The sequence below is a fragment of the Pectinophora gossypiella genome, chromosome Z, assembly GCF_024362695.1.
Source record: "Pectinophora gossypiella chromosome Z, ilPecGoss1.1, whole genome shotgun sequence".
Classification (NCBI taxonomy): Eukaryota; Metazoa; Arthropoda; class Insecta; order Lepidoptera; family Gelechiidae; genus Pectinophora; species Pectinophora gossypiella.
In genome coordinates this window covers 19,254,270-19,280,294 of record NC_065433.1, presented here as the reverse complement: position 1 = coordinate 19,280,294, position 26,025 = coordinate 19,254,270, and the positions used below count along the sequence as shown (strand labels likewise).

Below are 26,025 nucleotides of genomic sequence, written 5' to 3'. Positions count from 1 at the left end.
TTAGTATTCTCTTTAAGTCGGCCCTTAGTCAACTTGACAGTTTATTAGACTCCCTGTCCCAATTTAAAGCCTAATAATGGATTGTACGAATAAAAGTAGAGTCAAACCGCGTTCCCTTACAATAGGTTTTTTCAATGCTGATGGCATCTTAGGTCAACGTGCAGAGATTCACGAGTTTGTAAAACATCATCAGGTAGATATTTTATTAGTGCAGGAATCTTTCCTCAAACCCTCTAATCGCGACCCCAAGATGGCGAATTATAATTTAGTGCGAAACGACAGGATCTTTGCGCCCAAAGGGGGCACTCTCATTTATTATAGAAAGTCACTTCACTGTATACCTATAGACCCGCCTGCCCTCACTGACATTGAGGCTTCGATCTGTCGAGTGGGCATGACAGGACATCAGCCAATCACACTAGTGTCGGCTTATCTATCTCCTAATAACTCTAAGAGGTTACTTAGAAGTGACCTCGAAGCCCTCTTTAATCTCAGTAATTCAGTCATAATTGCTGGCGATCTTAACGCTAAACATCTTTCTTGGAGTTGCTTAACAACAAACACAAGAGGCAGGGTATTAGAAACTCTAGCCGAGCCCCTCTATTATGATATAATAACACCATTGCAGCCCACTAGATATCCCCCTGACTTGAACCACAGACCAGAAATACTCGACTTGGCGCTTCTAAAGAACATAAACTTACGTTTATGTTCTATAGAAGTACTACACGAGTTACAATCCGACCACCGACCTGTTATATTAAAACTAGGCTCCCGTTTAGACGCCCCTGATAATCCAGCAACCCCTAAGACAGTACTGGACTGGGAGAAGGTGGCGGAAGGCCTCCAGTCTTCTAGTTCAGTATACTTAGATAGTATCCCAGTAGAGATAGCCTCCTTAGAGGAGGCCTCGACAGCTATTAACTCCCTCACGGATCACGTGAGGTCGGTTTTGAATGAAAGTTCAAAACAGGTTCCGGAGATGGAAGACCATCGCTGGAAACTGCCTACCGATATCCGTGATCTGCTAACGGAGAAAAACGCAGCCACCCGCGCATATGATTCCAATCGCACCGAGGAATGTCGCCGTCATTTGCGTCTCTTGCAGCATACTGTAAGAAAACGTATTAATGACATGCGACAGAATCGGTGGGATAATCTTTTGAGCGGCATTGAGCCCCACCACCAGGCCATCTGGCAGCTGTCTAGGTCTCTTCAAAAGGATACGGTTGTTCCTACTCTTCCTCTCAATAGGCCTAACCAACCCCCCGCTTTTGACGATGACGAAAAAGCCGAATGCCTTGCCGACAGTCTCGAAGCCCAATGTTCGCCCAGTACTCTCCCTATCGATCGTAGGCACCTCTCGACGGTGAACTCTGAAGTTCAGCGTAGGGCTTCTGTACCTCCCACCGATCCTCCTCTTCCACAGGTTACTGAGGAAGAGGTACTAGGTATCATCAAAAGATTTCATACCCGAAAAGCCCCTGGCTCAGACGGTATCACGAATCGTGTCCTTAAAAACTTCGGTGCTCCCCTCATCTGCTTACTAACGGCAATATTCAACGTCGCCATGAGCAACTGCGTCTTTCCACAGCAGTGGAAAGAAGCAATTGTAATTGGTATACCAAAGCCTGGGAAACCTAAAAACGAACCTTCCAGTTACCGCCCTATAAGTCTCCTCAATACCATGGGGAAGATTTATGAGCGGCTCATATTTGCTAGATTACGGGACTACGCCGAATCCAATAGTCTTATTCCACCAGAGCAGTTTGGTTTTAGAACCAAACACTCCTGCGTTCAACAAGTGCACCGTATTGTTGAACATATCTCCAGTAGATTAAACTTAAAAAAACCTGTCGCTACGGGAGCGCTCTTCTTCGATGTGGCGAAAGCGTTCGACAAAGTCTGGCACAACGGCTTGATCTACAAGCTTTATTCACTGGGAGTGCCAGACCGTCTCGTGCACATCATACGAGACTTCCTCTCAAATCGAACCTTTCGCTACCGCGTAGAAGGGACGCTCTCGTCACCGCACCCGATACATGCCGGAGTCCCACAAGGCTCCGTCCTCTCCCCTTTACTATTTTCATTGTATACTAGTGACATTCCCAAATCCCCTAATACCGAATTAGCTTTATTTGCGGATGATACAGCCATCTATTCTTCGTGCCGTGGTCGAGTTATGATGACCGGAATCCTCCAACGCGCGGCCAATGCCTTGGGCAAGTGGTTTCGCAAATGGAGAATCGAGGTAAACCCGGAGAAAAGTGCAGCGGTGTACTTTTCAAAGGGCTATTATAACACGCCACGGTCACGCCGTCAACTTAAAATCATTAAGATGTTTGGCAAGCCGATCCCTTGGGAGGAGCAAGTCAAATATCTCGGCGTAGTCTTAGATAGACGTCTTACTTTCAAGGCCCATATCAAACGTGTGCGCGATCGCGCCGCGTTTGTAATGGGCCGTCTTCACTGTCTTCTTAACAAGCGAAGTAAATTGTCCCTTAGGAATAAGGTGAAAATCTACACGACTTGCATCCGTCCGATCATGACCTATGCAGGGGTAGTTTTCGCTCATGCGAGTCCCTCTCAAATCCACCGTCTACAGGTAATACAAAATCGTTTCATGCGGAAAGCCACGGGAGCTCCGTGGTTCCTTCGCAATGAAAATCTGCACATTGACCTAGGTCTGCCAACCATTGCCCAATGGCTCAAATTAGCTTCCAAACGTTTTTTCGATTCTGCTCCGCACCACCCAAATCCCCTGGTAGTTGCGGCTTCCGAATACATCCCGCTTAGGGACGGTACTGAAAAGTATCGGCGTCCGAAGGACGTAATATACGATCCCGACGACCCGATTACTCTAGCCATAGAGGCAGCCAATCAGCTCGCGACACCAAACACTTCAGGACCCCGATACCGACCCCGCCGGCGTGGTCGACGATTTCCCTCATTCAGCGCTTATCGCTATCGACCCACTAGGGTCGATTAATTCTTTCAAATATTTTTCCTCTCAGACGACGCCCTGAGCCGAGGTTCGCGCCCAACTGGGCACCCTCAGGCCTGTTGTCTTAAACGTACCGGGTGAGAGCCTTCAGCGCTCCCCATTTGTCCGGCCAAGTAGTTAATGCCATCTGCGGCAAATCTACAATAAGTCACGTCAAAAAAAAAAAAAAAAAAAAAAAAAAAAGGGGTTTAGTATGAAACCGCAAACAAAATCGGTTTCTCGACTGTGCATGAAGCTTAAAAGCTAAAACCTCTTAGAGACAAGTTGGAATGGAACATAGCTAATTAGTGCTAGCACTCTGCATATTTTACCAGGCTCAGCATTCTACGTGCCTGCGCAGATCACGACACGAGGTGCGTTCACATTCTTTGTCCCTTGCTAATTAGGCACCTCGCACGCCCAGCCGCGAAGATTGCGGAAGATAAGCTTGCTAAGATCCTATATAACCGTCTTATTACAACATATTCACACGGACAGTAATCCCCGTGTTTTAGTAGTAAGTATGTGAGAATATTAAATGTACGTATTAAAAGTAAAAAATAATAATATCTTACTTACTTAGTTCTACTAGCAGTTTTTAGACATCAAATAAGCCTAACAAAACCTACTTAACTATTTATCTATTTGAATGACGTACAAAATATTAGTTTGAAAGTCAAGTACCTACCTACAATTGTAGGCGCTGCACGATAACCGCACCGCGCGCGGTGCGAATTATATCGAGGCCTTCGACCAATAGCCGTTTGACGTCCATCTACGTAGATAGCATTCGTATCGTTTATTGATCGAAGCGCTCAATATAATTCGAAACGCGCGCGGCGCGGTTGTCATGCAGACCCGGCTGGAAAGGAATACCTTATTGATAGTAACTTAAACTAGTAGTAGTTTTTTAGTAGCTTAGTGAGGTGTGGGATCTTGCGATGGATGTATCTCGGACTATCAAATGAGCTAGTTATATTCGTAAGCATATGTTGTTATATAATTTATATAATTTATATATTACTTATAAAGAAAGAAGACAGCAACAAATATAGATTTTTTTAATTTTACTTTGTATTCGTTTTGTCTTACTCTTTTACTTAACCTCTCTCACACACACACTCACGTACATTTCACACAAAGAGTGGATCATTTTGTTTTCACTTGTTTTCATTTGTTTTGATAAGCCAGTAATTAAAAACTTCTACATTTCTTTGTATCGATAACATAAGTATGTATACTATCTAGTTTATTGTATCAAATCTCCAGGAGAGAGGCATCATAGGCTGTAAAACAAAAAATATTTATTATACTTAGTCAGCAATGGTACCTATCTATTTATATCTGTGTCTAATACTAAGCTATGTTTAAGGAAAGCTTTGTACCCACTTTTTTGGCAATAAATTATTTATTACTATTATAGTAACGGAAAAGACAATGGAGTGTTCCGTAATCACAGTATTGTATCAGTAAATTATGTATAGTAAAAGTTGGTGGAGGTATTTTACGGATAGCAGCTGTGAATAACGACTTAACGTGCCTTCTTCAGAAGGCTTCAAGGACGGAATCATCATCTACGGTACTTACATCTGTATTTTTATAAAAACTTAATTTCATCGCGAGAGGTTGGATTAATAGGACCTAAGTTGCAAACAACAATGGCTCAGATAAAGACATTCAGTTAATTGCCATACACGATTGCAACTCTAGATTTATTGCGAATAAATTATGCTAATGTTTATTTCTTTATTTAATGCACTATATGGAGATAGGACAGTCTTTTTGTTGTATGTAATTGTTTATTTAAATAGATAAAACTTAGCACGATACAAATCGAATAGTACAGTATGAGTAAGTATAGGCACTTGTTTTTCACATGAAATATAGAAAACTCAAAATACTTACGGAGTCGGTACCTCGTGGTGGCATAATCGTAGAATAAATAAAAACAGTAGATTTTCGCAACGTTAATAATTTCGAGAATATTTATATCAATTATTGTTCTTTGTCACCAATTTACATACTCACACCTGCAATTACGAGAAAAGACAGACATGACCGACTCTGTAATATTATAATTAAGTATTTATTTTCTTTCGTTTAGTAAACAGTCACCAACCAAGAACAGTAGTAGAAATACGTATTACGAATACTCATGATGTACTTAGTAGTATTTGTAGTCGTGAGTGTTTCATTTGTTAGTCATTAGTAGCAGCGGATATGCAGTCAATTGCCTCCATCATTCTGTTAGCCTGTTACTGGGCTGTGCATTTGTCTAATCAATACTAATAAGTAAAAATCAAACGTTGTCCATCCGTTCATCCGCTTTATTGAACGGTTCCGTTTAAGTTTTACTTCCAGATAGAATAACTAAGAAAGTACCTGCTTATGGTTTTTAAACGGTAAAAAGCGTAAATAGAACGCGTTAAGTTTCCATGTTTCCAGGCATGTCGTAGAAATGGTGAACCATTATATTGGCTGTAGGCTGATCATGAGACACATTGACGACATTGACAATGATTGGCGGAAGACAGAGTCCTAGTACGGCTTTGGAATAGACTACTCTGGGCGCAATCCCACTCGCATCAGACCGAGTATTTAGAAGGCACGAGGGAAACCACTGACTGCCCTATTTTTCCCTAAATAAGAAGCATGAAGAACGCTACACGGACAAGAACGTGGCTCTCAAATTAGTGATGAGGGTGATCATTTGTCACCATACGGTTCATCACATCCATTCTAAAGTCTTCCGAGTAATGGTGGCTCTTCCCATCCCACTAAAGATTACGGTTTATGTACTTGTGTGTATATTTTTATCATTTGAGTTAGAGGCAATGTCCAGGTCCTTGAAGCTAAACTGCTTTCGAAGCCTTGTCTTATCTTTAAATTCTATAGTGCACCAACTAGAATATGCGGTGAGTGGACGTATTTGTAAACAAAACACCGCGAGGGCCATATGGCTCTTAAATTATTATTTAACATAAAATTATTACAACCCTTTTATGTTCTCCATATTCGTGTACAGGTTGCCCTGAAATAGAACTAACGAACTCACAACGAAGGCATTTTCTTAAGCCGAAATAATAAGTTAATATTGTACGAGTAGTCACCTATCTACTATTAGGTATTTGATCCAGAAGACATAGGTACTATTTGAAGCGGAAATTTATTATTTTCTTAAAAATAATATAGTTAGGTTACGCGTAAGCGTCATTTTAATTTTTCTAAGCATTCGTCGTCTCGTTTGAGATACATTCTAAATCCAACAACTGTTAAGCTCCCATGTAATTCCAGCTAGACAGAAAACAAACATTGCAGTGCAACATTGACCTTGGTATGCTAAAAGCAACACGATTTCAATGTTAATGCCTAACACCTGTTTTCCTCGAAATAGATCAGTTCACTTTTACCACTTGCGTAATCCACATCACTATATAGGTATGTGCTTATGTATGTCCCAGTTAAGTGTAACTGACTAATAACACTCTTGTAATATCCATACACAAATAGCACAGAATATAACCGCTCATATTATGGCGCACTTCAGAACACAGGCGTTACATTATCAACGTAGAGTAGGATACCTAGCAACTTATTCAGTATTTCAAACAAACTGCTCCACCGCCATTTTGTAAAAGCAGGCGCTTAGAAATCGTCAAAAGCGAGAGCTCTACGAGAGTAGAGGAATGCTTAAAGCAAGGATTTCTGGCTAGAGATTGCATTTTTTTTTGTCTCAGTTAAAATACCGATTACTAATGATCTTATTGTTTAGCAATTGTAATGATTTAAGGTACAGACGCGAACAGTTGATCTGCCTCTTCAGCTAATTACAATCCTGATATTGCATCAATGGAACTGTAGACTCTACTTGTATTATTTATCTCTTCTTATAGTGTGGGTTGTGAGGTGGAATACCAACCTCATCAACCCTGGTGTCAGAGTTATTTTTAACAACTATATATAGTCATGTATAGTCAGTTGCCGCGTATTTTACCGACTATTACATTTACAACTTCAATAACCCCAAAGTACCACCTTACTGTGTTCTGAATTATAAAACTCCAAGCGCGGCATTACGCTGCGCAAGCGCAAAACATCCTGTGGACAAGGAAACTGGACGCGTGCCGAGTAAACTTCCTGTGACGTGACCGCGTGGCGGGAACCTGCCGTTCAGTTTAATACGGCTAAAGAAAAAATGTACAGGCTGTATTGCTCAGTCCTTTGCCTTTCTTTTTTTATTGATAAATACTAAGGTAAACGCTCCTATTAACGCCACTCAAAAATCGACATCGTTTACCGCCACCTTTTTTAAATTGCGGATATTTTGAATTGTGTCTGAGATAGAAAATTGATTCAAATGTCAAAAGATACATGTATTAATTGACTATGAAACGAACATACCCCTGAGCGTGGGCAACAACAGTCTAATTTGTGATTGGTCTGTAAGTGTGCAGTGTCCGCGCAAGCAACGCGCTCCATACAAGCCACTACTGAAATGCATAAGCATACAACATTTTTTTCTTAAGGTTTTGTGTCCGATGAAACATAATTTTTCTTCATTTTAGTAATTATAACTACTTGTTAATACGTTTAAGAACTGAGAAAGCATGCTATATTTGATATTTGTGTTAGTTTTAAATGATTAATTTGAGTTTTAAAATGTGGCGGTGATAGAAGCATACATTTGCAGTTTGGTTACTATTACCGCCACCTATGGCGGCGATCGATATATGTATGATATTTGTATTTTTTAATTATTTAAGGTAACATGCCCAATCATTCATAATGTTATCATCTTATTTTATAGTATGGTTCATGAACTATATTAAAATCTATTAACGCCACACATTTGGTGGAATTCAAGTATCCTGTGCTGCATATAAGTTAATGTATTTTTTTAAGAAATGTATGAACAAGTAGTTGAAGTAATTATGAATTTCTAATTTAAATACTTTAGATATTTATTAAAATATGCTTTGAAACTGGTTATTACATACGTAGCTCTCATTTTGAATATTTGTTTGTTTTCTTAAGGCTAATTTTTATGTGGCGGAAATTGAAACACAGAAATTACATACATGTTTCTATTACCGCCACCATAGATTCCCTCTTATGATTTATAGACAGGGTGATGCATTATTCTTCGGACTGACAGAGACGGACGGACAGACCGAAACGGACGGTCAAATAGAGACAGACGGACGGACAGACCGAAACGGACGGACAGATAGAGACAGAAGAACAGACAGAGACAGAAGGACAGGCAGAGACAGACGGACGGACAGAGACAGACGGATAGACAGAGACAGAAGGACAGACAGAGACAGGCGGACGGACAGAGACAGACGCACGGACAGAGACAGACGGACGGACAGAGACAGACGGATGGACAGACGGACGGACAGAGACAGACGGATAGACAGAGACAGACAGACCGGCAGAGACAGACGGATAGACAGAGACAGACGGATGGACAGACGGACGGACAGAGACAGACGGATGGACAGAGACAGACATCAATTATGTATATAAATCTATGAAACCAAAAGATTTTTCTGTAGTTTATGTCATAATTCATTTAATAAAAAAATAACAATAATAATAAAGTTTATTGAAAACTCCTCATACAGAATCATTTCGTCGACTCCCGAAATCCTGAGGGAGATTGGGAGTTTCTATAGACAGCTATATTCCACGAAAACATCAGGCGAAAGCATGGCTCGAGACCCTCGAGCCAAGCTTACCCGACACTACACTGAAGATATCCCGGACGTCAGCCTGTACGAGATTAGGATGCCCCACAAACAGCTCAAAAACAACAAAGCGGCAGGAGATGACAGAATCACAGCAGAACTTCTGAGAGCGGGCGGAACGCCAATACTCAAAGCCCTCCAGAGGCTCTTCAATTCCGTCATATTTCAGGGCAAAACGCAGAGGGCATAGAGCGGAAGCGAGGTGGTCCTGTTCTTCAAGAAAGGTGATAAAGCCCTACTGAAGAACTACAGACCTATCTCGCTTCTGAGCCATGTCTACAAGTTGTTTTCGAGGGTCATTACGAATCGTCTCGCTTGCAGATTTGACGACTTCCCGAACAAGCCGGTTTCCGAAAAGGCTTTAGCACCATAGACCACATCCATACGCTGCGGCAGGTTATACAGAAGACCGAAGAGTATAATCTGCCACTTTGCTTGGCGTTTGTGGACTATGAGAAAGCCTTTGATTCGATCGAGACCTGAGCGGTGTTGCAGTCTCTTCAGAGGTGCCAAGTGGACCATAGGTATATCGAAAAGCTATGGGACCTCTACCAAAATGCCACTATGTCAGTTCGAGTACAGAACCAGAGCTCTAATCCGATCCAACTGCAGCGAGGAGTGAGACAGGGAGATGTCATCTCTCCGAAACTGTTCACTGCTGCATTGGAGGATATTTTCAAGCTTCTGGACTGGAAAGGATTTGGCAACAACATCAACGGTGAGTTCCCGACGCACCTTCGATTTGCCGATGATATAGTCCTAATGGCTGAGACCCTGGAAGAACTGAACACCATGCTCGAGCATCTCAGTAACGCATCCCAACGAGTGGGTCTTAGCATGAACATGGCAAAAACAAAAATTATGTCCAACGACCATGTCGCACCCACTCCAGTTCAGGTTGGGAACGTTACACTCGAGGTTGTAGACCAGTACATTTACCTAGAACAAATAATCCAGTTAGGTAAGTCCAACTTCGAGAAAGAGATCTCTCGTCGGATCCAACTCGGATGGGCAGCGTTCGGGAAGCTGCGGAACATCTTCTCGTCCAAAATACCAGTGTCTCAAGACGAAAGTCTTTGACCAGCGCGTGTTGCCAGTGATGACCTACGGCAGTGAGACGTGGCCGCATACTATGGGTCTCGTGAGGAGGCTCGGTGTCGCTCAGCGGGCAATGGAGAGAGCTATGCTCGGTATTTCCCTGCTTGATCGAATCAGAAATGAGGAGATCCGCAGGAGAACTAAAGTCACCGACATAGCTCGGAGAATTGCAAAACTCAAGTGGCAGTGGGCAGGACACATAGCGAGGAGAACCGATGGCCGCTGGGGCGGAAAGGTTCTGGAGTGGCGACCACGTGTCGGACGACGCTCAGTGGGTAGGCCCGCTACAAGGTGGACCGACGATCTGGTGAAGGTGGCGGGAAGCCGCTGGATGCGGGCAGCGCAGGACCGATCGTTGTGGAGATCCTTGGGGGAGGCCTATGCCCAGCAGTGGGCGTCATAGGGCTGTTGATGATGATGATTATTGAAAACAATTCGTTTACAGTTTTTGTTGGAACGCTGTCTTTCAAAGTAGGTGAACCTGTATTTTAAGAGACAGTGCCTTCCCAATTTATGTATCTATTAACTACATTAACAGTGGTAAAAACAACTTTTTTTTTAAATAAAGTATTTTATTGTACCTGAATAGTTGGTTAGATATCTCGTTGGCGGTATTCGATGCAGCAAAGGCGGTAATAGAAAAAAACCGCAATTTATGTGGCGGTAATAGAGGAAAGTGAGTTTTCGGACATAAAATTATTTTTTATCCAAAATATTCACTCAAAATTAAAAATTCTTGATGTATTTAGCAGAAGACAGTCATAACAATACAAATAAAATAAATAAGCTGCACTAGCAAATACAGAAGTACTTAATTTCTGAGCGGTAATCAGAGCATAGCTTAACCTGGCGGTAATAGGAGCGTTTACCTTACATGCTAGGAGTAAAAATAGGAAAAAATATTCGTTCAGCCGTGTCCTTTATCATGGAGAGGAGAGGAAATAATATACTTACTTATGTACTAAGTACGTTTATTCCGCAATAGTAGGTACAGTAAATTACAACAAAAAGGACTACTTACCACGAGTTTTCATTCATCGGGTTATTTTCATTTATCTAGTCGATCCATTACGCACTTAAGAAAACCGATTTCATTCAATAAACACACAGCAAAATATTCTCTCTTTGTAGGTACTTAACAACACTTTCTTTTGTATATTTTTCTAACAGTTTTTGTATGTTCTATAAATGTTCAATTGGTGAAGCTTACTCATTTACCTCAGGGCCACCGCCGGCAGTCTATAAGTAGTTAGGCAGGGCAATGCTCCACAAAAACTAGGGACTGTCTATTCTGTACCATATGCACTCGTACCTATTCTAAGATCATCACTAGAACCTTCTTCGACCCCATCCTAAATTGAGGCGACCTCAAGGTCTTCTTTCTCGAAGGCAAATCAAAATTAGTTAAGGCATGACGTCATAATTTCGTAATAGCTCGTTGGCAGTAAAGTCCCCAAGTCGAGGACGTAAATGCCAACTTAAAAAACAAAAATGCTATGCTGAGGCCGAGTCGAGTGGAGGAAGAGTCGAGTGAACATCTTAGAATACGGGGGTAAGTATCAAGAGTGCTCGTTGTTCGAGTGGCTGCAGGTTATCTCCTGATCACTTGTGGATCTGCCCTCCCCATTAGAAATTACGGGCGTGAGATCATGTATAGCTATGTAAATAAACTGCCTATATACGTCCCACTGCTGGGCACAGGCCTCCCCTCAATCAACCGGAGGGTGTATGGAGCATACTCCACAACGCTGCTCCAATGCGGGTTGGTGGAGGTGTTTTACGGCTAATAGCCGGGACCAACGGCTTAGCGTGCCCTCCGAAGCACGGAATCATCTTACTTTTTCGGACAATCAGGTGATTCAAGCCTGAAAAGTCCTTACCAAACAAAGGACAGTCTCACAAAGTGATTTCGACCATGTCCTCATCGGGAATCGAACCCGGACCTCCAGATCGTGAGTCTAACGCTCTAACCACTAGACCACGGAGGCTGTTTATAGCTATGTACCTACCTTTAACTTTCAATTTTAGTCACTTTAAGTAGCCTGCTTCAGCAAGTACGAGTCTGATTAATTTACATTCTTTTTTATACGCTCGCGTATGACCACATCTCACTCACATGATGGTAAGTGACGATGTGACGGAAAGTGGAACACGTTTACCTAGCAAAGGATTTCCCGGGACCCAGAAATCGGTAACGTTTCACTCTACCTTCACTGCCCAACTTCGTAATTTTTATTTTGGAACTAGATAGAAATAAACTCCTTAAGTCGCGTCCACATCAATAAAATTTACGTCGTCCATTGAATATTGTATAAATAACATATTTTTGTCAGGTACACAACATGTCTTGGTTGACCTGACTTCTAAGTAGGTTTAACCTACAATGGTTAGAATTCAGATTGGTCGGTTTTGAAATAATATGCAGCTTGAAACGTTTTCCTACCTACTTACTTACCTTATAGACCATGAACGTTTATTTTAGGAACTTAGCTACTTAGCCCTCAAGTAGGTACTTAAGTAAGTACTTAGCCCATAAATTCCTACTTACTAAGTAGATATGTCCTGCTCTAAACTTTTTACTTAGTCTTACAACAACTAATAGGTAGGTACCTACCTAAATCCAGGATGTTCACTATTACACAGCAATTACCTACCTACTTCAAGCGGGTTTTTACAAAAAGTTGCTCGCGGATTTCTTCATTTCTCCACACAGTAACGAAGCTCAGATAGATTTTATTAACAAGAAGGCATGCAGCTCCTATTCAAAAAATAGTTCTAAGTATTTATATATTTTTTTTGGCATTTACTTTTCTCGAGTTAGTGGACCGAAGAATAAACGAAGGCCAACATTTAAATATTAGAGGCTACCTATCCGCCAATTTTATCAATAAAACATCACCATCATCATCATCATTATCAGCCGTACGACGCCCACTGCTGGGCATAGGCCTCCCCCAAGGATTTCCACGACGATCGTTCCTGCGCTGCCCGCATCCAGCGGCTTCCCGCGACCTTCACCAGATCGTCGCTCCACCTTGTATCGGGCCTACCCACTGAGCGTCGTCCAACACGCGGCCGCCACTCCAGAACCCTTCCGCCCCAGCGGCCATCGGTTCTCCTCGCTATGTGTCCTGCCCACTGCCACTTCAGCTTTGCAATTCTCCGACCTATGTCGGTAACTTTAGTTCTCCTGCGGATCTCCTCATTTCTGATTCGATCAAGCAGGGAAATACCGAGCATAGCTCTCTCCATTGCCCGCTGAGCGACACCGAGCCTCCTCACGAGACCCATAGTAAGCGGCCACGTTTCGCTGCCGTAGGTCATCACTGGCAACACGCACTGGTCAAAGACTTTCGTCTTGAGACACTGAGGTATTTTGGATGAGAAGATATTCCGCAGCTTCCCGAACGCTGCCCATCCGAGTTGGATCCGACGAGAGATCTCTTTCTCGAAGTTGGACTTACCTAACTGGATTATTTATCCTAGGTAAATGTACTGGTCTACAACTTCGAGTGTAACGTTCCCAACCTGAACTGGAGTGGGTGCGACATGGTCGTTGGACATAATTTTTGTCTTTGCCATGTTCATGCTAAGACCCACTCGTTGGGATGCGTTACTGAGATGCTCGAGCATGGTGTTCAGGTCTTCCAGGGTCTCAGCCATTAGGATATTAGATACCTATATCATCGGCAAATCGAAGGTGCGTCAGGTACTCGCCGTTGATGTTGATGCCAAATCCTTTCCAGTCCAGAAGCTTAAAAATATCCTCCAATGCAGCAGTGAAAAAAAGCCACACTTTTGTTGCTTAGAAAATATCTAAAATTAAAACTTACATTGGCAGAACGAAGTGACGGGCTTTTTGGCGGGAAACGGGAACGGGACAGTTGCTTTCTTCATTGAATAATCTAAATAATTAATACGAAGTGGTGTTTTGTGGTTAATGATCGCATTAAGTTAGTCGGAAGACATTCGCGAGTGTTATTATAATAGGAGTATTCAATAAACAAAGTGTATCTGCCTATTTTCGCTTCGTGCCAGGAAGCCGCTTCATAACTCGAAAGTTTATGCGGACTTTTGAGTTAATTCGTTTCGGGTTCGGAGTAGGAGTCTACTCCGAGGGTGGGGGCTTAGGTTTCATCATCATCATCTTTCAACATTTCATCAATCATCAAGAAAAAAAATACGTAAGACATGGCTGTATGGGCATAGTACCCTTTGCCTTACCCTTCGGGGAAAACCAAAACAAAAAAAAAAACGAAGTGACGTTTAGCGCTGTGCTGCTTGCTGTGTACTGCAACTGGGTGCCTGATTCATAAGAGTGAGTCATTCCGTTCTGAACTATCATTTACAATTCATTTAATTAAAGATTAAGTTGGTAAATAGTCCTCTTCATATTCCCATTTTAAAAAACAGTAATTTTTAGATACCTATTTTATGCCATGAGAGTAATTTTCATTTACCTTCACTTGTTTTTTTTATTAAATATATAGATGACTCACATGTTCCCTATTTTTGTTTACAACTCTAGTAGTTGTAGATTTACGGACTTGTGAGAATTCCACGACCGATTTCGTTTCCTAAAATAAATTGAATATAAAGACAATTATTGTGCTCCGAAATCTATTCAAAAAAGGTAAATTGGGCTCTAGATTTGTAACTATTAATTAGTCGTATCGGGTAGGACATCGTGGCAAACGTTTTATTTCCTTTGTACAAATTCTGATTGCTCATCATTGTCTTTATTTGAGCATTCTGCGACTTATTTTAACATTTTAAAACGTGTATCTTTATGCGAAATAACTATTTGTATCGTTTTTAGTACTTTATTATGAATGTACATGCACTTTATTACTTTTGTGTTCCTACCAGTAAAACAATTTCTTCAGTTTTTTAGCTTTAGTAAACTTTAAAAATATGCAACTAATTACTTGAGCCCAGACCGGTTTATACGGGGAATGCGATTATGAAAGACTTACTTCATGCTGTAGATTTTAAAGTAATTCAACAGAATACTAATCACATCAACTTGTCCTAATTACAGTTTTAAATAACACAACAGTTATAAAATACTTGAATGATTTCTTTATCAAATGTTTAATAATATGCAATAATTTTCTTTTAGTTTTAAAATGTCTGAACGTGAACCAATTAGTGGCTCGAGTCGTGATTATGGGGCCACTACAGATGCTCCTCCTACAGTGGGGTTTGCAGACTTCAGTCCTACAGAGCTGTACAACTTGAGTGAAGGTATTGCGGATAATATCAACACCATCAACAGCGGGCTTCGCTCTCTCGAGAAGATGATGAAGCAAGTTGGTGGAGCGAATGATAATGTACAGCTCAGAGATAAAATGTACGTTACACAACACACAAAGTCTAGGACACTTAATATGTTCTAATTTTGAACTCTTCCTCCTTTTTTCAACAGTCATGACACACAGCAAACTGTAAATGGTTCTGTGTCAGCAACTGCTCGGGATATCCAACGTCTTGGAATAGTTGTACGCCGGGGAGATAAGCCTCAAAAGCTACAAGTGGAACGACTCACACAAGCATTTAGAGAAGCCCTTGCTAAATATTCCTCAGTACAGAAGGTTTGTACAACTTTATTGTTAGTGGCTTTCTAAACTAGAAAATTACATTGAGTGATGTTGCTGTATAAAAATAATTTTAGATACCCATCTCCAATATACAATTCACTTATACCAAATCTGCTCATAGTAAACAAAAAAAAAAGAAAGATACTGATTGCAGATATAGCCAGGAAAAAAAAAGATACCCATCTATTACTGATATTTGATATCTTATTTAGTGAAGGTGCTTTTTTCATGTTCTCAACACAGATGCAAGATCCACCACTTGTTGATTCTTGAGCTATTGGATTGAAGTCCCAGCTATTGTTTTATTTTTTAATAATATGACATGTTATGCATACCCAACATTTAAAATTTTTGTTCTATGTAGCATGTTACAGAAAAAATGGCATCATATATGCCACGTCCGAGTCGAGTGAAGAAGGATCCTCAGACTTTAGAAGAACAACAGGCGATTGCTGATGACGAAGAAGCAAGTATACTTAACAACCAACAAGCACAGGTCAGTCATATGTTTTTTGTCTCAGTACAATTTGAAATTTATCAATTTTTGAGGAGTGGATTGGAAATCTGTTGTTCGAGCCCTACAACTGATAAAAGGATTAGAAAAAATAAGATAATTTGAAAAAATCTTAACTAACAATTAACTTTCTTCACCCAGGCCCGTCTAGTCCAATTTGAGACGAGCATGTTGCTTGAAAAGGAAGCCTACCTAAACAAGATTGAGGCTGATGTACTGGACATCAATCAAATAATGCAAGATTTGGCTGAAATGGTCAACACCCAGGCTCAAGTAGTTGGTAAGTCCCTGGTGGTTGTTTTAGTTGTGACAGATTTTTGTTTAATGTGAAGACGCTATCTTTAAGAGAGAAATGTCAAAAAATTTAGCTTGATGGAGCGGAATCTTGAACATAGCAATAGAGAGAAGATGTATACGTCATGCCTTTATATCTATTGGAGGACCATATATTGGCTGCTAGACTTGCATATGTGTTTACGATTAGTATCATTATTTGTTGTAGTTTTTTTTTTTTATTCTTATTTTTAACGAGGCTTTGAACACCCTGTGTGATCATGCCAGCCTCATAGGTGCTTTCGTGTACCTATCCCTTAGACAAGGGATTGGTCAACCAGATAGTATAAACTAAAAGCCTTATTTGATAGTGGCTCTGCCAACCAGCAATTGACTTCTCCGTTACCAAGAGAAATCACACCTTGAGAGCCTTGAAACTAAAAAAAACACTCCTTACAGATACTGTGGAAAGTCACATTGAAGCAGCAGGTTCGAGTGTAGAGGCCGGTGTGGATGAATTGGCCAAAGCAGCTGAGTATCAACGTAGGTACAGGAGGAAAATGTTCATTCTCATTTTAATTGCGATTATTGTAGGTATTATTTTCGTCGTGTGGATCATTAAAGCTTTTAGATAAGACCATAATTTTCTATTATTATTATTGTATGACTTCAGAAAATTTGTTCTCAATAGAGAAGATCAGTAGCTATGCAAATTGGTTTGAATCTTTTTATATGAACAGAATGGGAGATTTTCTTTGTTGGAATTAAAAAATAAAAATAGTTCTCAATAACTCGTTAGATGGCGCTTAACATACTTATGTTACTGGGCCATTGACAAGATGCTACAAACTAATAAGAGATCGATTTCTTTTTTCCTTGTTATTTGTTATACGTTTTGTTACATGTTACCAAAATTTCATCCAAGGAAAACAGAAAACAATTAACATTTACGTTCAGCGCCATCTATCCAGCCGCTAGGAAAAACTAAAAAAAAAAGAAAATTCCTCATTGGTTTTCTTCAAAAAGATCAGGGGGACTAAAAGGGCCACATCAATACAATTAATCGATTGCAATTTGACATTTGCGCATATAAAAGAAGGTGCAATATCAGCTTTAGGTGAATAGCTTCAAGGTGGCCTTTTTAACCCCCGTGGTAGTTGTTGTAAAGTTAAGTATGTAACTCCAGCGATTTATGGGTTGCTCCCGTGGCTTGCCAATCGCTGTGTGACTTGATAGTGCTAATTTACTATGGTCGCCTAGTACAGTACAATGATAAGTCTGACGCCTATATGTTGCTCTACAGCAACACGTGCCTCCGGCCAAGGCTGAACGCTGCAAAGGATGCCGTCACACAGCGATCGGGAGGCCACATTCGGCCGGGCGTATCACTGGAAACTTTATTATTAGATATATTAATAACTATTTGAAGTATCGATAAAATAATATAATGCCAAAAATCGAAAATTGCTGATCTTCATCCTTCATGGAATGCTGGAAGATGATAATGAAATAACTTTAAAACCACATCTTTTCCTCAAATAATATCAAACATATCTCACTATCAAATGTTAAATGCAATTGCTCACTACAAATGCTTATTAGGTTTTAAAGTATTTATATGTCATTTTACAACTATTTATATGACATAAATTATAGTTACAGAATTTTAGTTATTATATTAACAATCATACTATATAGGTAGTCACAGATCTGATATATAATATGGACTGTGTTACCATTAAGTATTTTTCAAAATATTCTGTAACATTTAACATATTATTTTTGTTTCTATATAGCTTCAATATATTTTAGAAAATTGTAGATGTAAAATATAGGGATGTGGAATACACGTATTAGCATAACGCGTCATATAAAGATAAGTAATTAATCTGCAAATATAACTGGACCTACTGAACTCCGGGCCATCTCATAGTAATAAAGAGCAGTTCAATAATATTGTTGAAATGTGGTGTCCTAGAACTTTACACCATCCTTAATAGGATGTACAATAATGGTTACTATAATGATCCTTCTTCATAGACACTCAATTCTAATCACTTGATGAGCGACGATCTAAAGTGTCTCTTGGCTCTTGATGAATCTTGCCACAAAATTACTACATTCGAAATTTTGACTAGTGCATAATGTTCCACTGATGCTTTTCTTAGAGGGTGGGAATTACGAAATCAACGGATAACGAGTACTCTTACGATAATTCACCGGAATACGAAATAAATTACATTGTATAGTTAAGGTTCCTAGTAAAAAATTACGTGAAGGTAGGCTGGCTGACTGTAGAACGTCTGTGATGAAAGCGATACTTCACCTAGCGATGTTGATAATAGACATGGCTCATGTATAGCGAGTTTTCATAAAATGTAAGCGGCTGGCAATGAAGTTATTTCGTAAACGTGGTTAGAACCCCATAAAATAAAACTACAACATGAAAATCTGTGATTTGTAAGCCCCAAGTAACTTACCACATTCAACTTTAGATAGGTAACAATATATTGAATTTATTATTTTTTGCAAACCTTGCCTGCTATTGTGTATAGAGTATTTATATTGCCTTATCTAGTTGATTTTTTGTGTGTCAAATGTATAACTAATTATTTTTGTTTCAAATAAGTATGTTATTTAGCATAAGGAAGAGTTATGGAACATTCCAAATGCACGACTGATAATCTAAACATTTGGACAAATATGTCGTGTGATGATAAATAATAATTGTATCAGTATTTCTTATTCACAATAACTCTGGACAGATATGTAATACCTAAATAGTACGTACAGACGAGAAAGTCTTATTAAAATTTACATTAAACTGCATATTATCAAAACTTAAGTTGTTTCTTTTATTTTTCTTGAAATTATAGCCTATAATAAAGCCGAGAATCGAAGGAAATATATTAAGGTATAAAAAGATAACACAGGAAATCATTAAAAATTTTGTTTATTGCGCACTTTATGATACATAAACTAAACAAAGTCTTCGGCAATCCAAATAGTAATTCAAAAAAGTTTGCTTACTTGGAAATCCCCATTATAAACCACCTAAAAAGTCGTTGACAATAATGATGAGGTAAACAACATGCATGCCAGATAGCAATTTGTATTGTTGTTATAATAAACTAAATAACTACGTCCGCACTAGGACATTGTATTGGAATATCATAAGATTACCACGCATTCATAACCCTATGCACTACGACCAAATTCATTTGTTATTTACATTGCAAGTTGTACAATCGACACGTGCCTATGTACCCTATAGTAACGGTTATGATAAATAATAATATCAGCAAAGCGATCAACATCCCCTGCGCGACACGCCTCCTACAAATAATTAATAACTGAGATACCTATCAGTTATTCGACATTATTACGGCGACTTTTGTATGGGTAAACGGAATATCGATATACATTTAGTACATACATAAACTCACGCCCCATCCCTAATGGGGTAAGCAGAGCCACAAGTAATCAGAAGACAACTTGCGACTCGTGTTTTTATGATACGAAGCCCTAAGAGATATAATGATCCTTATGATGGCAAGGGACCAGCCTATCGTCCATTATAATAGTACATCATTGTTATACATATCGTAACCCGATCGTTAAACCGGACCGACCGAGGTCTGCCTGGGCAAGTCATCATGGGCATTTCCTGATTTGCCCGTAATTTTCATCCATATCCCGATGAGGCCAAGTGACTAGTAGGGCAAATCGACACATACGTTGCTCCCATCGATTTGCCTAACTTTATATTCGGCATATCATGAAATAATCGGTCAAATCACTAAATGCCGGTGTGCGTCAAGCTAGCGGCCTCAAAAAAAAAATGGGCACGAAAAAATAATTTGACCATACCAAAAAATAGTACTCTTATTGAAAAAAATAGTACCTGTTGTAAAAAAATTAGTACCATCATGGTTCTGGATTTATAGCCATGTTTTATTGCACTTGCTAGCTTGACGGTGAGCGAAATTTGGCGAGAGTTAACGACAAGGTCTTTCGCTTTGATTTAAACGCCAAAAAATAGTACCGAAATAGTACTCACCCCCTGCAAAATACCGAAAGTAGTACTTCAACGGTTCCAAAGTTATAAAGGCAGTTCTTTGATCCCGCTAGCTTGACGTTTTGAAAATACCTATTATCTGGGGAACGCTTGCATACTTCAGTATGTAACTAATGTCAATAAACTCCTATGAAATAGTACTCCCTACCATCATAATTTTGATCCGATTCTCTTTGTAGAAATGTTAAAAAATCATCATAACCTATGCCATACATTTGTTGTTGATACAGTCACGTAGACAATTACATAACCTCACAATTTATTCGTAAGTATTGCCATTTTGGAGGTCTACCCTACCATTTCTTTGCACTTCAGTGCTGCTATTACAAAAAATTCCTATTGCATACACCCATATGCACTAATTTTAATAGAAAATGGCTGCATGGGCCTAGTTCTTATCGAAAACAATCTGTGATTTTAATACATCATAATACATTTTTGATCTGCTGTTTTATTTTATAATTTATACCTTCATGTTGAATTTGTTACGGATCGAAGTGTTTGTTAATAAACAATTTGCAGTATTTGTAGAATAACTCAAAGAGTTTCAACAATGATATTACTTTCATCTAACAACCCTGGCACTTCACCAATTTTTACCCAAAAATGGGGAAAAATACTGAAATCTGACAACATTCTTGACCATGTGTAATAATTTTGTTCGCGACTGTACTCGTCTTGATAAATGTATGACATAGGTTATAATGACTTTTTGACATATTTCTACAAAGAGAATCAGGTCCAAATTATGATAGTAGGGAGTACTATTTCATACGAGTTTATTGACATTAGTTACAAACTGAAGTATGCAAGCATTCCCCAGATAATAGGTATTTTCAAAACGTCAAGCTAGCGGGATCAAAGAACTGCCTTTATAACTTTGGAACCGTTGAAGTACTACTTTCGGTATTTTGCAGGGGGTGAGTACTATTTCGATACTATTTTTTGGCGTTTAAATCAAAGCGAAAGACCTTGTCGTTAACTCTCGCCAAATTTCGCTCACCGTCAAGCTAGCAAGTGCAATAAAACATGGCTATAAATCCAGAACCGTGATGGTACTAATTTTTTTACAACAGGTACTATTTTTTTCAATAAGAGTACTATTTTTTGGTATGGTCAAATTATTTTTTCGTGCCCATTTTTTTTTTGAGGCCGCTAGCTTGACGCACACAAATGCCGGCACGTCATGACTTGCTCAGACAGATCTCGATCGGTCCAATTTAACGATCGGCACTCAACATAAAGTTCTCATCAAAAAAATCGAAACATCTTGCAAGTTTATTTTTCGTAAAGATTATCAGAACGGGTACAAATGCTCAAATTAATGGAGTCGCTCCGCGAAGCCTGTCAATACCCCAGGAGGCTTCTGAGCTTCTGGAAAGTAAGTTGGCTTACGTAGTCAACTAATAGCACGCATAATGGGGCGTCTAAAACGGCCTCTGTGGTCCAGTGGTTGAGCGTTGGACTCACGATCCGGAGGCCCCGGGTTCGAATCCCGGTGGGGACATATCACAAAAATCACTTTGTGATCCCTAGTTTGTTAGGACATTACAGGCTGATCACCTGATTGTCCAAAAGTAACATGATCCGTGCTTCGGAAGGCACGTTACGCCGTTGGTCCCGGTTACTACTTACTGATGTAAGTAAGTAGTCGTTACATGAACCATGTCAGGGGCCTTTGGCGGCTCAATAGTAACCCTGACACCAGGGTTGACGAGGCTGGTATTCCACCTCACAACCCACACTATAAGAAGACCCACTAACATAAGGTGGTGAATGTGGTTCACCGGCTTTTACGAACGGGGAGCGCCAGGTCGAGCCCCGGTAACGGACTTGCACTAATGAGTTCAAGTGCAGTTTTAACTATCACAGTTGGCTCGACCATTATAGGAGGCGATACGGCTCACCACCTATCACGTTGTTCTAACAGAAAGCTTGGTGAGTTGTGGGTATTTTCTTAAATGTTGATGTTCCAAATTTAAAATTTAATTAAATTCATAGCTCATTGTACTTGTTCTTAAAAAAATGTGCAAGTTGACAATGGTTACAATGGTGCTAATTCCTGTAAATACCATCTAATTTTATTTTAGGTTATATCTGTCATTTTCTTATCCACCGAAAAGGAAAGGGACGGGTAATCGACAAGCATAAAATTTATGGAACACACGTCAATTTTAAGCACAAATCTAAAACAACCGTCTAAAAATTCGCCCGGGTTATTCATTTATTTACTCATTCTTCCTAAAATTAAGAGCTGTCAATCATCCGTCCCTTTCCTTTTCGGCGGATAAGAAAATGACAGGTATAACTTAAAGTAAAATTAAGAGATGTCTGCAGGAATCGGGGCCACTGAGTGTCTAACCCAACTGTGAGGATATTGCTCATAAAATCGAACCCGTGACACATACGATTGATACTACCTCAGCAAACTGTGATTTAATTTTATTGAAGGGTCGACCTTTGACGTAACTACTGACTCTTACCTCTATATGTACATAAAAACATAAACGGCCCATATATACGTCCCACTGCTGGGCACAGGCCTCCCCTCTATCAACCGGAGGGGGTATGGAGCATACTCCACCACGCTGCTCCAATGCGGGTTGGTGGAGGTGCTTTTACGGCTAATAGCCGGGACCAACGTCTTAACGTGCCCTCCGAAGCACAAAATCATCTTACTTTTTCGGACAATCAGGTGATTCAAGCCTGAAAAGTCCTTACCAAACAAAGGACAGTCTCACAAAGTGATTTCGACAATGTCCCCATCGGGAATCGAACCCGGATCTCCAGATCGTGAGCCTAACGCTCTAACCACTAGACCACTAGTATTTGCAGACATTACCAACTTGTCAATACAAGGTGTCTGTGACATCGTACGGAAACTGAGAGGGATGATTGCGCTATGATTCCGAGTCAATATCAAGTGGAATTTTCCGTCGAGTTAGTCCACCACTGTATTTTATCACATTTTTAGCCAGGACATAGATGGCCGTAGAAAAAGAACCCCGGATCATCAGATCCGGGGTTCTTTTTCTACTATTTCTATCAAGAACTTTCAAAGTTCTATCAAGAACTTTGCCAGATTCATAGGGAAATAATAAGCTTTCATTGCGTATAAGTATGATCAGTAAAGGTTCTTGGACCAAGTTTCATACAAATGTGCCTATTGTCATTTTATAACAACAAAACGGTCACCGTGGTCCAGTGGTTGAGTATCGCTCACGATCCCGAGGTCCGGAGTTCGAATCCCGGTGGGAACTTAACACAAAAGTCACTTTGTGATAGCTAGTTTGGTAAGGACATTACGGGCTGATCACCCGATTGTCCGAAAAAGCAAGATGATCCGTGGTCGGAGGACACTTTAAGCAGTTGGTTCCACAACTCCCAGGGTGGTGGAGTATGCTCCATACCTTCGGTTGACTGAGGAGAAGCCTGTGCCCTATGCCCAATACGTCCCAACGTATTGTATAGGCTGTTTATGTTATGTACATTTATTTAATTAAATAAACATTCGTTTATTTAATATTTTTTTAAAGAAATGTTGTTGACTGGTACTGTCTTTTGCCTGATTAAAAAGTGTTTTTATAAAATGTAAATGTCTCAGGCCAAGGACTCAATATCTAGATTATTTCGATTCGTCTTGTTTCGATTCGTTTGATGAGAACACGGAGATGAGAAGTATAATATGCATAATATACAAGTGGGTAAGATTTGCGGAAAATTAATTTTACAGTAAGAAGTGTTAAATAGGACATGTGCCCAAACCACAAGAACGCAATTGGGTAGTTTCCTAGGTCAAAGATATTTTGTGAAATTCTGATTAATAAAAAAAGATAGATCTAAAGGTGACAAAAACCATTTTCTTCTTTCAATTTAGAAGAAAAATGTAATTATTATTTGTATTAAAAAACCTATGACCTATGACGTCATAGAAAAACGTGATAAAATGTTAAAGAAAAATGTAATAATACACTTATTATCTATGACGTCACAGGTTGCTTTTTCATACAAATTCCATAGCAACTTCGTGTTTTGACGTTTAGTGAAAAGTAACTGATTTGACTAGTTGGAAACTACCCTATTTACGGGCCCATGCACCTTGCCCCTATACCCTAGTGCGGATGAAGTTCTACACTTAACATGCTAATATAAGACAAACAAGATTAAGAGGTAGTAAATTATAAAGGCACTATGCACTAGATACAAAACCTTATACAAGACTTCAACAAGATTTTTACTATACTTAACTATTATCTGTTTGTCAAAGGCAATAAATTGAAGGGCTTGTACAAGATTCCCATTCTATGCTTCATTTATTCTATTGTACTAAAATAGGTAATACGAAATTACGATCGAGCGGTAATCATAATTTCAATATTACAGCTACTATTTGGTTAAATGAATTACTTTATAATCATCATAAGTTTATACCCAAATATGCTCACTCATAGTATTAGTTAGGTACATTACTATTGCTTTCATCAAGTTTTATTTCAATCAAAAATCCGCTTCCCTCAACGATCTACAAAATATCCAATTTTAAATACTAATTTTTAATAACTAAATCAACCAAAATGGTAACATTAGAAATTTTGGACATTTCACTTAAATCTAGAGCGATATTATTGTCGCTGTCTTCATAATTATAACAAAACAATAAAGGAACGAATAAGTTTGTCAAAATTAAGGATAATACCAGTTTATTCTTATTAGTGTGTTGCTAACACGGTGTTGGAACGATACCTAATGCTCATTTTGTCTTAATAATATCGGCAATGGACATGCTAGTTTCAACAAGGTATAATTTGACCACAATCTTTTACCAATCAGGTTTTGTTGGAGAAAATCACAACAGAATGAGATTTCAGAAAAATGAGCTTATGAGGTCATCACTATACGCGACGATATGTATGTTGTTTCGTTGCAAGAAAATGACTTATAAAGCAAAATGATATGTGTAAGCCTCATGTGCATACAGCTCACATACTATTATATTCTTGCATTGGTCATACGAAACAATTAGTCGCCTGAGCATCAAAATTACATTCAAAAACAAGTACGTAATATTAAGGAACAAAAAGTACGTCAACAGTCGTTGAGATTTGGGATACATTGTCTAATAATTATTCTAGCGTTAAAGTTGGACTACTTCTACTCAATACTTTGTAAAAATGTAATATAAAAATCGTGATCGCTTAAAAAGGAATATAAGCTATTAATAACTGACAACTATTGTATATTTAAGCTGAACAAGATAAATATTTTTAAGGCATGCTAGCTGTAGCTACACCTACATTATATATCTAACAACTGTGGATATACCTGGTAGATCAGCTACAACTATTTAACACTTTCAATTGTTATTAGTAACTGCTATTTATTATAAGTTCAGTCTGTTACTAGCTATATTTACAAGAGTTGCTTGCTTACTTCCGTAAAACATCGAAAGTATATTTCATGGTGCATGACGTTTATGTAGCTAGTGTGGATTCGATAAATTCTGTTATAAAAAATACGCTTTTATTAAAAAATATAGCTCTTAACGACGACGAAGATTGTATGAGTATCGGGAAGACTAACCGAAGATGCACAATAATCTATTTACGTTTTCAAAAATCCAATGCACATTATGCAAATATTTTCCTTCAGACATTAAACCAGAGACTATTTCTTTGTTTTACTAAACTAGCTCTTTGTAATCAATAGACTTATTAGTAATCAATAAG

General features: G+C 39.2%; 1 protein-coding gene and 1 long non-coding RNA gene across 3 annotated transcripts; one reads left to right on the top strand and one right to left on the bottom strand.

Moving 5' to 3' along the window:
* Positions 1-14,082: 14,082 nt before the first annotated feature.
* On the top strand, positions 14,083-19,066 carry LOC126380577 (syntaxin-12). 2 transcript variants are annotated; one of them, XM_050030094.1, is made up of 6 exons: positions 14,083-14,152; positions 14,957-15,187; positions 15,263-15,428; positions 15,799-15,930; positions 16,090-16,228; positions 16,681-19,066. In XM_050030094.1, exons 2-6 carry the CDS (start codon positions 14,964-14,966, stop codon positions 16,854-16,856), a joined length of 837 nt encoding a protein of 278 aa, XP_049886051.1. In that variant the 5' UTR covers positions 14,083-14,152; positions 14,957-14,963; the 3' UTR covers positions 16,857-19,066. The 2 variants fall into 2 exon arrangements, with proteins under 2 accessions (XP_049886051.1, XP_049886050.1); XM_050030093.1 differs by lacking the exon at positions 14,083-14,152 and adding an exon at positions 14,314-14,467.
* A 92-nt stretch (positions 19,067-19,158) lies between these two features.
* Positions 19,159-23,317, bottom strand: LOC126380601 (uncharacterized). The gene is made up of 2 exons (XR_007568492.1): positions 21,469-23,317; positions 19,159-20,020 (listed from the first exon to the last, which is right to left on the bottom strand). It is a non-coding gene; the product is annotated as an uncharacterized LOC126380601 (long non-coding RNA).
* Between the last annotated feature and the right edge of the window lie 2,708 nt (positions 23,318-26,025).

What these genes read in the sequence shown, in the direction of transcription:
- LOC126380577 (XM_050030094.1), top strand. Translation starts at nt 14,964, where the DNA reads ATGTCTGAACGTGAACCAATTAGTGGCTCGAGTCGTGATTATGGGGCC. An exon ending in GTACAGCTCAGAGATAAAAT is followed by an intron (nt 15,188 to 15,262) that starts GTACGTTACACA and finishes TTTTTTCAACAG; the next exon opens with TCATGACACACAGCAAACTG. An exon ending in CACCCAGGCTCAAGTAGTTG is followed by an intron (nt 16,229 to 16,680) that starts GTAAGTCCCTGG and finishes CACTCCTTACAG; the next exon opens with ATACTGTGGAAAGTCACATT.